The sequence below is a fragment of the Carassius gibelio genome, chromosome A5 (assembly GCF_023724105.1).
Source record: "Carassius gibelio isolate Cgi1373 ecotype wild population from Czech Republic chromosome A5, carGib1.2-hapl.c, whole genome shotgun sequence".
Lineage (NCBI taxonomy): Eukaryota > Metazoa > Chordata > Actinopteri > Cypriniformes > Cyprinidae > Carassius > Carassius gibelio.
This window is the reverse complement of record NC_068375.1, coordinates 23,456,674-23,468,997: the sequence shown is the minus strand read 5'-3', so window position 1 is coordinate 23,468,997 and position 12,324 is coordinate 23,456,674. Positions and strand designations below refer to the sequence as shown.

Here is a 12,324-nt window from a genome sequence, read left to right as displayed (position 1 = left end):
AACTATGCTTATTATGGTAAATTATTGTAAGGGCAGTTCAGAAACAGTATAACTTTTATAGCTATTTAATATAATGTGTATATAACAAAACATATAATTACTGGATAATATTAATAATTTATATCTATAAATATAGGCCATATTTATCTATTTTCGAATGGAACAATTACTGTAAGAAAAAATAGCAAGTATCGTTGTTTTAAAAAGCTTTTTAAATTATTTTTATTTTTCATTTATTATAATTAATAATAGTTAATCAATTTTATAAATCATTATATTTGTGTGTATATAGGTGATTGTACTCTCTGGCTTTGTTCCTGCTTATGTAGAGGCCAGTGTTCAGGTAATTTGAGGGCGAACATGTTTGACGCACCAATCAGAGCGTCACGTTGAGCTGATGCGCAGTTTGTCGCGCGCAGCTGTGCGCCCGGACGAAGCGCGCTTGTTTGGGATGCGCGCATAGTTCAGGACAGAAACAGACACATCACGTAGACGAATGGCGCGACTCTCATGAGCACTGGAGCAACATCTTCTACTATCCTCTGGTCATGTCTGTCTATTCTGAGCTCTGCCATATATGTTAAGGTAAGTTCTGTTGAATAAATTAGATAAAGACACTTACTGGGGCTTTGGAGTGTTGTGTGGCATGCACATCAATCTACTAATTGATACTAAAGTTATATTTGTCAGGAACGAATACGCTCTTGACAACTTTTTTGTGTATGCTGTCATTAATCCCAGAACGAAAATAACTCATTCTGTTTTCAAGTGTTTATCTGAAACGGAACCGTTAACTCATAGAGTCGCACCTGTAGCCAGTTGTAAGTGCAGTATGTGGCTGCTTTACACAAGTTATTAATGAGCCGCTCAACCTCAGGTCTTAGGTCTGCAGGAGTCTCTGAAAGATAAAAATTTGACTTTTTTTTCACCCTACACATGAAAAAGTGCAAAAGGGCAGTTATTTCTCCTGGCGTTGATTCTAAGAATCGTTGGTGAAATCAGATGTCGCCACTAGTTACATTACTAATTTAAATTTAGTCAGTTTATTTGAATAATTACGAAAAAATATAAAAGGTGTGCATTATAGTTGACACCTGGTTGAACAGTTAAAAGTTGTTTTCATGACTGTTAGTCTTTCTCCTTGCGGGCTATTGATGTTAGAGAAGTGTATAGTGGTTTCTCATGTAACTTTAGAGACGGTCCCTAGATTTGCGAATATCGAGCGTCCAACGTCAAGCCAACTTTATGCATGCCAGTGTATTACGATGTGTATTACCATTTAAGTTACCTGATAGGTTAGAGTGGGACCCCCCCCCCCACACACACACACACAAACACCCCATTGAGGTACCCTTAAAACGCCATGATGGCCTGAGATACCCCCTAGTCAGCTCTGACAGCTCTGCCTAATCTATTATAAATTAATCGATTGAAAACCTAGATAGATCGAGTATCTTTTTTTAGTTCAGCAAGCTGCTTCTTTATGTGATCTAATGTGATCTAACAATGATTGTAAGGATGGTTAATGCAGCTATCAGTTAACTTCAGCTGATCTGACTCTGAAGAATAACATTCCTTGCCATAACCTAATGTACTGTGGTTGATTCAGTCACATTTATAGGCTATTGTTTTGACTGTGAATCAGATAATGTACCCTTAAAGCACATTATTAATATATTTATTATTAACATATGACTAGTTTGAAGATAGTCGATTTGCTGAAATGCCGGATTAATAAATTCAGGATTTATATATTTTAATTAGCCAAATTTACAGCACAACCCCCTCAATACTCTTGAATATCTCATTATAATTTTTTTTAAGTTATAATTTTATTATTATTCATGTATAATTTCTGCTATTATCCACTGAATTGACACTAAATGTCCTTTCGGCTAGTATATAGTTCATCTGATAATGTGGCGTGTTAAAAATTTCTGTAGCAGAGTAATGCTTAAAAGTCTTGGATTACATTAAAGTCACAATTGTCTGGTGGAAGTCTGTGTGTGGTCAAAGTGGAGCTGATAACCCGTCTAGCGCGGAAAAGGTGTTGTCTTTCAAAATGGAAATAAGAAACAGAATATTTAGTTACAATCCTTGGTGCAGTCAGCGAGTAATGTGGGTAAACGTGTCTGGAGGGAGATTGAGTCGTGATAAGGATGATGATGATGACAATGATGAAAATGCTTGAGGTTTGAGCAGAAGTGTTTCTGCCCTGAAGACTGTCTCTTACAGTGAAAAGTGTGGATAAATGATTGTGAGTTCACGTGACAGAAGATCCATGCAAGAGAAAGTAACTCATTGATCCTCTCCAGTTACGTTCACATCCACCAGTCCCAGAATTTGCATTTCTAACTGTACACTATTTTCCAGTGTCGTGTTTCAACAATTCTCTTGTTTCTCAAAAATTCCTACAGAGCAGTCACTTGGAAATGCAAGCACAACAGACACATATCCAATAGCAGCGTCTCCCACATGGGCACATGTACACACACACACGTTAGTGGTTAACCTCCATGGGATGGAGGGGCACCTCTAAACTGTAAAGTATCCGTGAAGTTCTGTAAGAGACAGACACATGAGACTCAGCTTGAGTCCAGTAAGGCAGACCATCTTTACAGCAGCACATTGTCATACACCATAAACATGCTGAGTCAAAGATGTGCATACACTAATGATCCATGCCAGCACATCTGTTTTCAACACTTAATAATGTCAAATTTTTCATGAGCACCAAATCAGTATATTAGAATGATTTCTGAAGGATCATGTGACACTGAAGACTGGAAGTAGTGATGCTGAAAATGAAGCTTTGCCACAGAAATAAATTACATTTTAAATTAAGTAAAATAAAAACATTTTTTCACAGGCTTTCATCAGATTTATAAGAATAATACATAAACCCTTTAAATAAATAAATCCTTTAAATTCTAAATTTAATAAACTTTCAAGAACAAAAACACAAAAATCCTTCCTCCTTTTCCTGATATGATCTTTTTTCTTCTAGTAGTATGAGTTTAACCACCTTGGCTTGAACTTTGCTTTAGTTTTTTTATTCTCACTCACCTTCTTTCAATGTTTTAGCACAAAAGTTTTGTTGATTTACTCTGTCTGCAAATGTTTTGCTACTTCCACGCACTACTAATCCAGTCTTTTCTCTCTCTTTCCCTCTTCCTCACTCACTTGCACACACACTCCTTATTTCTCTGTGTTTAGGCTGGTACAGTAAGTAGGATGTGGTTTGTTGAGTAGCCCTGAGCTCGCAGCCAGACAGGTGTTTTTTTCTGCTCTTTGGACAGGTAATGCAGTGTTTACATTGCCTGCAGAATGTGATACTCAGGGCATGAGGTAAGAGTGAAATGGAGCTCTTAAGATTACACTGGCACAGGGGGAAATATGGGCAGAAGTGTTGAGCTAGTATAAATCTGTATAAATAAGAGGACATCAATGGTGGTTCAGCTCACATAATAAAATCAAATACCTTACAAATAGTGCCTTGCTCAAGGGCGCTTCAGCCATGGGTAGTGAGGGTGGAAGAGAGCACTGTTCAGGGCCGCGGGAAGTAATTTTGAACAGGGGGTGCTGTGAATTTTTTTTTTTTTTTTTTTTTTTTTTACAAAAAACCTATGAGCCTATAGGCCTATTTAAAATACATTTTAAAAATATATACATTGAGATTTACTACTTTATTGTCATATACACTTCAGTGCACAGCCAGCCAGGGTCTGAAACACACAGACATCAGTTCTCAGATATGCGCAATGCGCTATTAATCTGAAGCAGAATCAGAATCAGAAATAATAGTTTAAATAATAGTTTAATAATCGAAAAAAAACGAAATAATTACTTTCATTACAATTTCAGATAGCCTATGCATACATGCAACTCATTTAGATACAACAAATAATATTACAACAAAATATAATATTAATCAAACTTCACAATAACGCTAAAACAATGCAATCGATTTGGTCAGCTGGCTTGAGTCACTGCACGTTTATGTCACACGCAACTCTATTAACTCCAAAATCTTTTTACGCACACCACAAGGAAATAATCTCTGACTATTTAAGCAATTTGTTTACTGAACAGTTCTCCACATCCATTACGCAAAGAACACACGCACAGTATATAAAGCTTTCTGTCTCCATCTCCAACCTTTTTACACAAACCACAAGGAATCTCCGACTATTTAATATGGCTGGGTAAAAAATAGATTTTTCGATTAATCGTTTTTTAAAATGTGGTCGATTCAAAATCGATTCTCAAAGGCCATGAATCGATTTATTTTCCGTATTTATTTCCGCATACATTGAACGTAAGATTAGCGTTAATCTAATTACAAATCTCCTCCACTAGATGTCACCCTCTTATCTGCCTTGTGCGATGTTACCAACGAACCTATCATTCATTCATTCAGTTTAAAGCAGTGGTTCCATTTTCTGCAATGTGCGTCAAGTCATGCTCCCGTTCGCGTCTTACAGATTGCATCTTAAAGCCTCTAATACTTTCTGCGTCCTCGAGTCCGCTATGGACCGCTATGCAGGCTTGATGTAAACATCGCCATCGGAGAGTGTGTACCGAGTCTGAGCAGACAACCGCGCGGACAGGTGCGCGTGGTCAGTTGTCTTCAAAAGCACAATTGCACATGTTCAGGCAGTGTGAAGAATCCCATTGCCAATCGAACCAATCGGGCCGGGCTCGGGCTTGTGCGGTAAATGAGCGGTCATGTAATGTTTCGATTAGCGCGAGAAATATGCGAAAATGTATGCTGAGTAGTTGAAACGGAGGCTTGCTTCTGACGATTATGTTTTGGTAGCACCAGCAACTAAAGCAAAGTCTGAGGTTTGGAAAAGTTTTGACCTTGTTTATAATGAGAATAATGAGTGAATAGGCTAATGACGCACCATCAGTGAGCGCAGGAGCGCGCTGAAGACATCTACAGTGGATTCAGTGATTTTCCTCCACATAAACACTTAAGCCTTACCTAATCTTGGTGAGTAAATGTTTTTCAAATAATAACTAAATATTACTTGAGTCTTAAATGCATAATGTAGACAGAGTAGGCTATATAAGCTAATGTTGGCATTATTATTTTATTATGTCAGCTGCTATGGCGAAGCAAATCCGGCAGAGCCTTTATCTTAATTCATTTCGTTATTGCCAAATACCCATCTTAATTTATAATTTATCTTAATTAAATTTTTTAAGAAAGACTTGTTTTTATTGGTGCGTTGGCCTATTTATATGCTAAATGAGCCTATACCTTAGGGCTATTTATAGAGTGCTGAGATGTTACGATGTTACAGAGGACTTATTTTATTTCTTTGTTCACACTTCAAAGTGGCCTATTACGTTAGTCATGTATAAATTATGTTAAATTATGTATAAATGACTCATTCCTGACAAAAGGCAAAAGAGCTGTGTGCTGCGCACATTTGAATAATGTCGGGTTGTAAATGGGTTCGGGCTCTTAAAAAGCTGTCAATCAAAATGTACGTGTCGGCTCGGGACGTGTCGGGCTTATATTTTAAGGCCCGATTACATCTCTAATAGAAAATCGAATCGAAAATCGAAATCGAATCGAGGATCGAAATAGAATCGATTTGAGAGCTTGTGAATCGAAATCGAATCGATCTGGAACATCTGAATCGATACCCAGCCCTACTATTTAAACGTTATTTAACAGTTCTCCACAACCATTACACAAAGAACACACGAACGAAATAATACTCTCCATCTCCATCCCCACCACCTTAAAAAAATACTATAGTGTACTACTTACAATTGCTTGGCTAGTCAAAGCTGATCCCACACTTGTTGCCAAAAAAAATAAATGTTACAAGCGCGTTACAAATATTTTAATAGGACTATATTTTTTTTTATCTCGATCCCTCTCGTCACTAGGGGGTGCTGCAGCACCCCCAGCACCCCCACTTCCCGCGGCCATGGCACTGTTCATTAACTCCCTTCACCTACAACTCCTGCCAGCACCGAGACTCAAACCTGTGACCTTCGGGTTACAAGTCCAACTCTCTAACCATTAGGCCACAGGTGATCACCTGATACTGGACATTCAATTGTTTCCTCCTATTTTACGGTATACAGCATTATCCAGCACTAACTTAAAGTGATGGTGATAAATTATGGCAAATATTTAACCATTAAATAGCAATTTGCTTTTACACCACATTTAATGATAGCAGAGCTGTGGAAAAAGTTAATTTCTGGAAACAGATAATATTTAATGCTACTTGGAAATGTGCAACAAACCGTCTTATTTAACACCCAACTAATTGTTCAAATCTATTCTGTTCTGAATCTAACCAACATCCAAGTGCTCCCCCCATTATCATTATGAGCACTTGCAGAAAATATTTTAAAGAGACTATTTATCTATCTTTTATTCTGGGCATTAAATTTCCTTGTAGCATTTAAACTATATATTATATATTTAGAATAATGGCTATTTATTTGTTGTTATCTGTAACATTAACAATTTATCATACTGGCCAGTATTTCAGCATACTATTAATACTTTATATTTTGTAATATAAGACCTGAGAAGAACAAGAATTAATTTGTAAATAATTATGCTAGTCATGCTTAAATGAAATGTTGAATAAATGTTCTTAGTAATTCGTTTGAAAGAAGTCGCTTATGCTCAGCAAGGCTGCATGTATTTAATAAAACAGTAATATTATATAGTATCGTTTCAATTTAAATTTTAAAATTTCTAATTTAATATATTTTGAAATGTAATTTATGCCTGTGATGGTGAAGGTACATTTTCATATAATATATATAATATTATAGATGGTACCCCAGAAAGTCATGCAGTGTGATAAAAGCAGCGACTCAATGACTTTGTGCAGTGTGTGCCCGGCATAATATGCTGATTTGATGCTCAAGAAGCAGGTTGTTGTTCACTACATTTTCTTTGGTGTGCTTGTACCACAGCTTCCTACATAGGCACACTCTTGACATCCAGTTCTTCTCTTTCAGAGTGGGATGATAATGCAACTCTGTGGGTCCTGAGCTGAAACTCTGTAGCTGCTGCTGCTGAAGTCTTGCTATCACTTTAGCTCTCACTCAGAGCTCTACCTGAATCTTACCTCTTGAGGTTACCCGAGTCCACCCACCTCAAAACACCACCCCATGAGGCACTAGTAAGTCATTTGATATTGTTTTGACTTGAGCTGCCTCAACCGCATTTACATATTCTGTGTTTCATTGAAGAATTTGAGAGGAAATCAAAATGTCAATAGCAAATGTCATCTTAACCAAATGGTCAACAGCTCCTGTATAGGTGCTCATGAATCTCAATCACAAATGTTTTATATTATTTATTATTCCAGTCTTTTCAAACTTCCAGTCCAGAAGTTTATGTTCAAGTGTACTTGTCAGAGATAATGCATTTTAGTCTGCATTTATCTCATGTATCTGGTGTGTGAGTGCTGTGCTAAATATTGCATAACGGCAGTGTCGTGATGAGTGGCGGGTGAAGTTGAGACTGCAGATCCTTCTAGAGTAACGCTGGCCAGGATGAGGGGCCACCGTAACACACACCACAAGACCTGAGCTCTCAGCCTTCCTTCCGCAGTCTGATCAGTGTGTATGTACTGTATGTGTGTCTCTCTCAGACTAACGCAGTCTGGTTGATTTGTCTATGTACTGTATGTGTGAGCATGAATGCTGGCCTCACATGTGCACGCCTGTTGATCTGCTTCATCTTTGTCTTATGTTAGCTCTGTGAAGTGATCTGCTGGTCTCGGTTTGGTGCATGCCACTTATAGAGGAACATGTAATATGCAACATGCAAAACTGCAGCAGATCAATCATGTGGTTCCAGGTCAAATGAATGCACACAGTTTCCAATCCGAACACTTGATCAAATATGTCACCAGTTAACCACCTCATCTTAGATCGATCTGCAACAGGTTAATTATTTAATGCATGGATGGAGACCATGAAAGCAAGAGTTGAGTTTCTCAATGCCCATGTTAGTGTGTCAGTCACTTGCACCAACTGTGTGCTTGTGCCCCGGTGAGTGTGTGTACACATGACTGTGTGTGGTTCTGATTAAAATACCATGTCAGAGCAGATGCTTGTATAAAAACATTTGGTTAAAAAAAAATCTTTATTTTGCTACAACCAAAAATAATGAAATAAAATAACTTACAAGCTGAAGTCATATTTAACATGCATCATCATCAGGATCCATTGAATTGATTAAAAATTGCTTAAAAGTGACAGTAGATACATGCATATTGTCACAAAAATTTTTTATTTCTAACAAATGCTGTTCTTTTGAACTTGTATCAGGTTTTCCACAAAAAATATTAAGCAGCACAACTGTTTTCAATGTGGATAGTAATAAAAAATGCTTGATCACCAAATCAGCATACTGGCACCAGGTTTTTTAATGCTACTGTGAACATAATTTACATTTATGTGGCACATTCTTCTTTGTTGTAATTTGGTAAGTTGTTACAGTTCTAGTTTAGTGTGTTTAATGACCGCTATATATGAAGTTGGTGATAATTAGAGGTGTGTGTGTGTGTGTTGGTGGTGAGTAGAGAGAAAAGAGAGGGCAATGTACTAAGATTATGGTGTATCGATACTGAAAGCAGATCTCTGATCACAGTGTGTGTGCGCGTGTGTGTGTGTGTTTACCTCATCGGCAGGTGTTCTTCGGAGACAGCTGGAACACTGTGTTCTAGTACTGAATTTTAAAAGACTGACTTAAATTATTTTTTTGTTTTAGGGATACACATGGACAGTCAAATAAAGTTGACTTATTGTGATTTATTGATGTTATGAGAGAATTCTGTGACCGATTTAAGGATTCATTATTACCTAAATTAATTTGTTAAAGCATTAGAATGCTGGCAGACTTTTACAGTATCTTTGAACCTTTCTGAACTGATCCAAAATATCATAAATACTAGAGAAATAAAAAGTAACTGCATAAAAATCGGTTTTTTTTTTTTTTGTTTTTTTTTTTGGATATGTATAGTTTGTAGTGTTTATAAAGGACAGCTTTGTTGTGTTAATACTATGGTGAGGTACAATATACAGTATATCATGCTTTCTATGAGTGTCTGTGTATGTGGCTGCTTTACACAACTCTAGGTCATTTGTTTTACATTTTTCTTTCACTGTTATGTAGTCAAGTGTGTATAAATGTGTGTGTAATCAGTATTGGATGGCAAAAATACGATAGGGCCTCCTAGAGAGAGAGAGAGAAGGTGTTAAAGCACACTCTCGATCCACAGGGCAGCAGCAGCTCAGTAGTTGTCAGTGTGGCTAAGAATTGAAAATTAATTCATGGAATCTATATTGAAGATTAGATGAATAATGAATAAATGAAGTTAAACTTGATTGTTTTTTTAAGATTGGTGCTAACATTATAACCATTATAAATTAATTATTAAATGTTGTTAAATGTTTATTGTAGCAAATCAGCCGAAAATTAGGCATTTAGTAAAACTGTGGATGTTTCATCTGACCGTCCTCTTAATTTTCCTTTGTCACTGTCACGTTTCCTAGAACAGATCCTCTCCTTTTTTCCCTCTATCTCCCGCTCTGTCTCCCTCTGCCACTTTCTCTCTCTTGTGGTGGTAATCTTAACCACTAAAAGGTGCTAACACCTATTAAGCCGTCAGAGCTCTGTGTGTAAGCCAATCCAGCCAATCACTTATCAGCGGCACTGACAGACTGAAACAGTGTCATCGTGGTAATCAGAGACATTTCTGTTTCAGCACACACACACACTTACCTGCACACAAACATACACATGCATAACTGTAAGGGATTAAATGTATACATGCTCACTTAGACACATATACAATTAATCACATGCACCGTCACCCAACATCTACAAAAACATACAAGACACTTTCATATACGTAGGCTATTTTTGAACAGTGGTGTAGAGTAGCACAGTAAAGCTGAGGTCCAGGTAACCATAGTGCAGCCTAGAAAGTGAAATATGACCACATGGTTCAGTCCAGCATGTCACTCTCAATCTCTACCACACACCACACAGGTGACGGGTGACATGAAGAAACGATTAGAGGAAAAAAGAATTGGAGAAATAAAGATGAAAAATGTATAAACGGATGTGTTATGTCAGAGCTTTTGCTGCATGTCAGCACTCTATTGAAATTCATCATATTTAATATATACATTTTAGGACAATTAAGATTAAAATTGAAATATACATTTTCTCTTAGAATATTTTTAAAGCAATTCATTTCTGTGATCAAACCTGAATTTTCAGCATCATTACTCCAGTCTTCAGTGTCACATGATCCTTCAGAAATTATTTAATATTCTGATTTGCTGCTCAAGAAACAATTCTTAGTATTATTTATCAATGTTGAAAACAGTTGTGCTGCTTAATTTTTGTGCATTATTTCAGGTTCTTTTAATTAATCAGAAGTACAGCATTTGTTTTAAACTCTTTAAACATTTGAATAGAACTGTTTTTTAACATTATAAATGTCTTTGTCCCTTTTAATCAGTTACTGTAAAAACATACTGCCCCCTGCTCCCCAGTGTGTTTATCTTCATTTTTGAATATTACTGTCTGTTTCTCTCTTTCTCCCTCTGTTTGTATTTAAGTTACCTTTTATGGTAATTTTTATATAAAATACTTTTGTTTTACTGCTTTGCAACCATTGGTATTTCCTGTAGTTAATAGTTTTTATATAATTTACTTATTTAAAGCTGAAAGCCTGATGTGTGTTTACAGTATGTCTTACTTTCATTTTAATGGTGCCACTGCTGCCAGTCCAGCTGTAGTATTTGTCTCATGGATCCTTTAGGTTGGACTGCGTGGGTCCAGTGTGGGCCTGGCATGAATAATGAACCACTGATAAGACCTGTCCTTTAGATTGGGACTGATATGGCTTCACATGCTCAAACACATTGTTATTCACGTGGTATCCACATATAGACTATTGAGCCTTATTAAAAAAAACTCAACCATAGTTTCTCAATAAATAATTGTTAAATGTGTTAATTGTTGCACTATATTGCAACAATTAACTGATTGAGCATGCTTTGTATAAAAATAACACCACTCTCCTTTTCTCTCTGTCAATCTTCCAACCACAAGAGGAGAGCCATTCTGGTCTCCATATCTGGTCATGGCTCCTCTTCTACTCTTCCACCTCCTCCTCCTTCTCCTTCACTCTCCACAGGTATGTGCAGGTGAAGGTACTCAAAAGAACAGCAACAGTAGTGCAGACGGCACCAAAAGATCCTGTTCTGAGAAAGTCAAATGTCAACCAGGGATTTTACTACCTGTGTGGTTGCCGCATGACCCCTCACTGGCAATGCAGGCAGTAAGAGCAGTGATCTACTTTGCATTTCTTCTCTACATGTTCCTGGGTGTGTCCATCATTGCTGATCGCTTCATGGCTGCCATCGAGGTCATCACCTCACAGGTGCACAGCAGCACAAAATAAACACAACAAATGTACTATATATACAGATGCACACAAAACATTCAACATGAAAAAATACAGTAAACACATGATCATTCAAAAATCATTTTTAATATGCTGAGTTGATGTTTAAGGAACATTAATTATTTTTTCCATGTTGAAAACAGTTGTGCTGCTTAATATTTTTGTGTAAATTGTATGAAATTTACAGTTGTTAATGAATAGAAAAGTTTTTAAAATAGAAATATTTTTGAAATATAATAAACATTATAAATGTCTTTACTGTCATTTTTTATCAATTTAATGCATCCTTGCTTTCTTTAAAAACAAATAAGATTTCCTGCATTTTTCTTAAAATATTTTTTTCAATTAATTTTCTAATGCTAAAAAGACTGTTATATTGTGATTACACACTTTTATCATGATAAAGGCAACTTCTAACATGATAACATATTGGTGGCTCTATGACCAAAATATATATATTTTTAAATACTTGATGTGTCCTATAGGAGAAGGAGATTACTGTGACAGGTGCAAACGGGGAAAAGACAGTAATGAAAGTAAGAATCTGGAATGAAACTATCTCCAACCTCACTCTGATGGCTCTGGGTTCATCAGCCCCTGAGATCCTGCTGTCAATAATAGAGGTATGCACACATTTTTTAAAACAAACCAGCAACTTGCATCACAGTTTTGCACAAAAGACGTAAAGGCTTAGTTGTTGTTGTCTTTAGGTTAATGGTTAAATGACTGACACACACACACCTCATCACAGTGATGACTTCTGCTTCTTTTCATCCATGTAAAAACATCACTTTACTCAACGTGGTTTGATACAGGGGTCGGTCATTTCAATATTTCAGCTGTC

At 36.6% G+C, this 12,324-nt stretch overlaps 1 protein-coding gene across 2 annotated transcripts in view; it reads left to right on the top strand.

Moving 5' to 3' along the window:
• Positions 1-454: 454 nt before the first annotated feature.
• LOC128004872 (sodium/calcium exchanger 2-like) overlaps positions 455-12,324 on the top strand; it is a 31,939-nt gene continuing 20,069 nt past the window's right edge. For both annotated transcript variants that reach the window (XM_052592637.1, XM_052592636.1), the window contains exons 1-4: positions 455-585; positions 7,006-7,169; positions 11,126-11,456; positions 11,966-12,103. In XM_052592637.1, the coding sequence (XP_052448597.1) occupies positions 11,157-11,456; positions 11,966-12,103 (438 nt within the window). In that variant the 5' untranslated portion in view covers positions 455-585; positions 7,006-7,169; positions 11,126-11,156. The remainder of the gene's footprint in view (positions 586-7,005; positions 7,170-11,125; positions 11,457-11,965; positions 12,104-12,324) is intronic.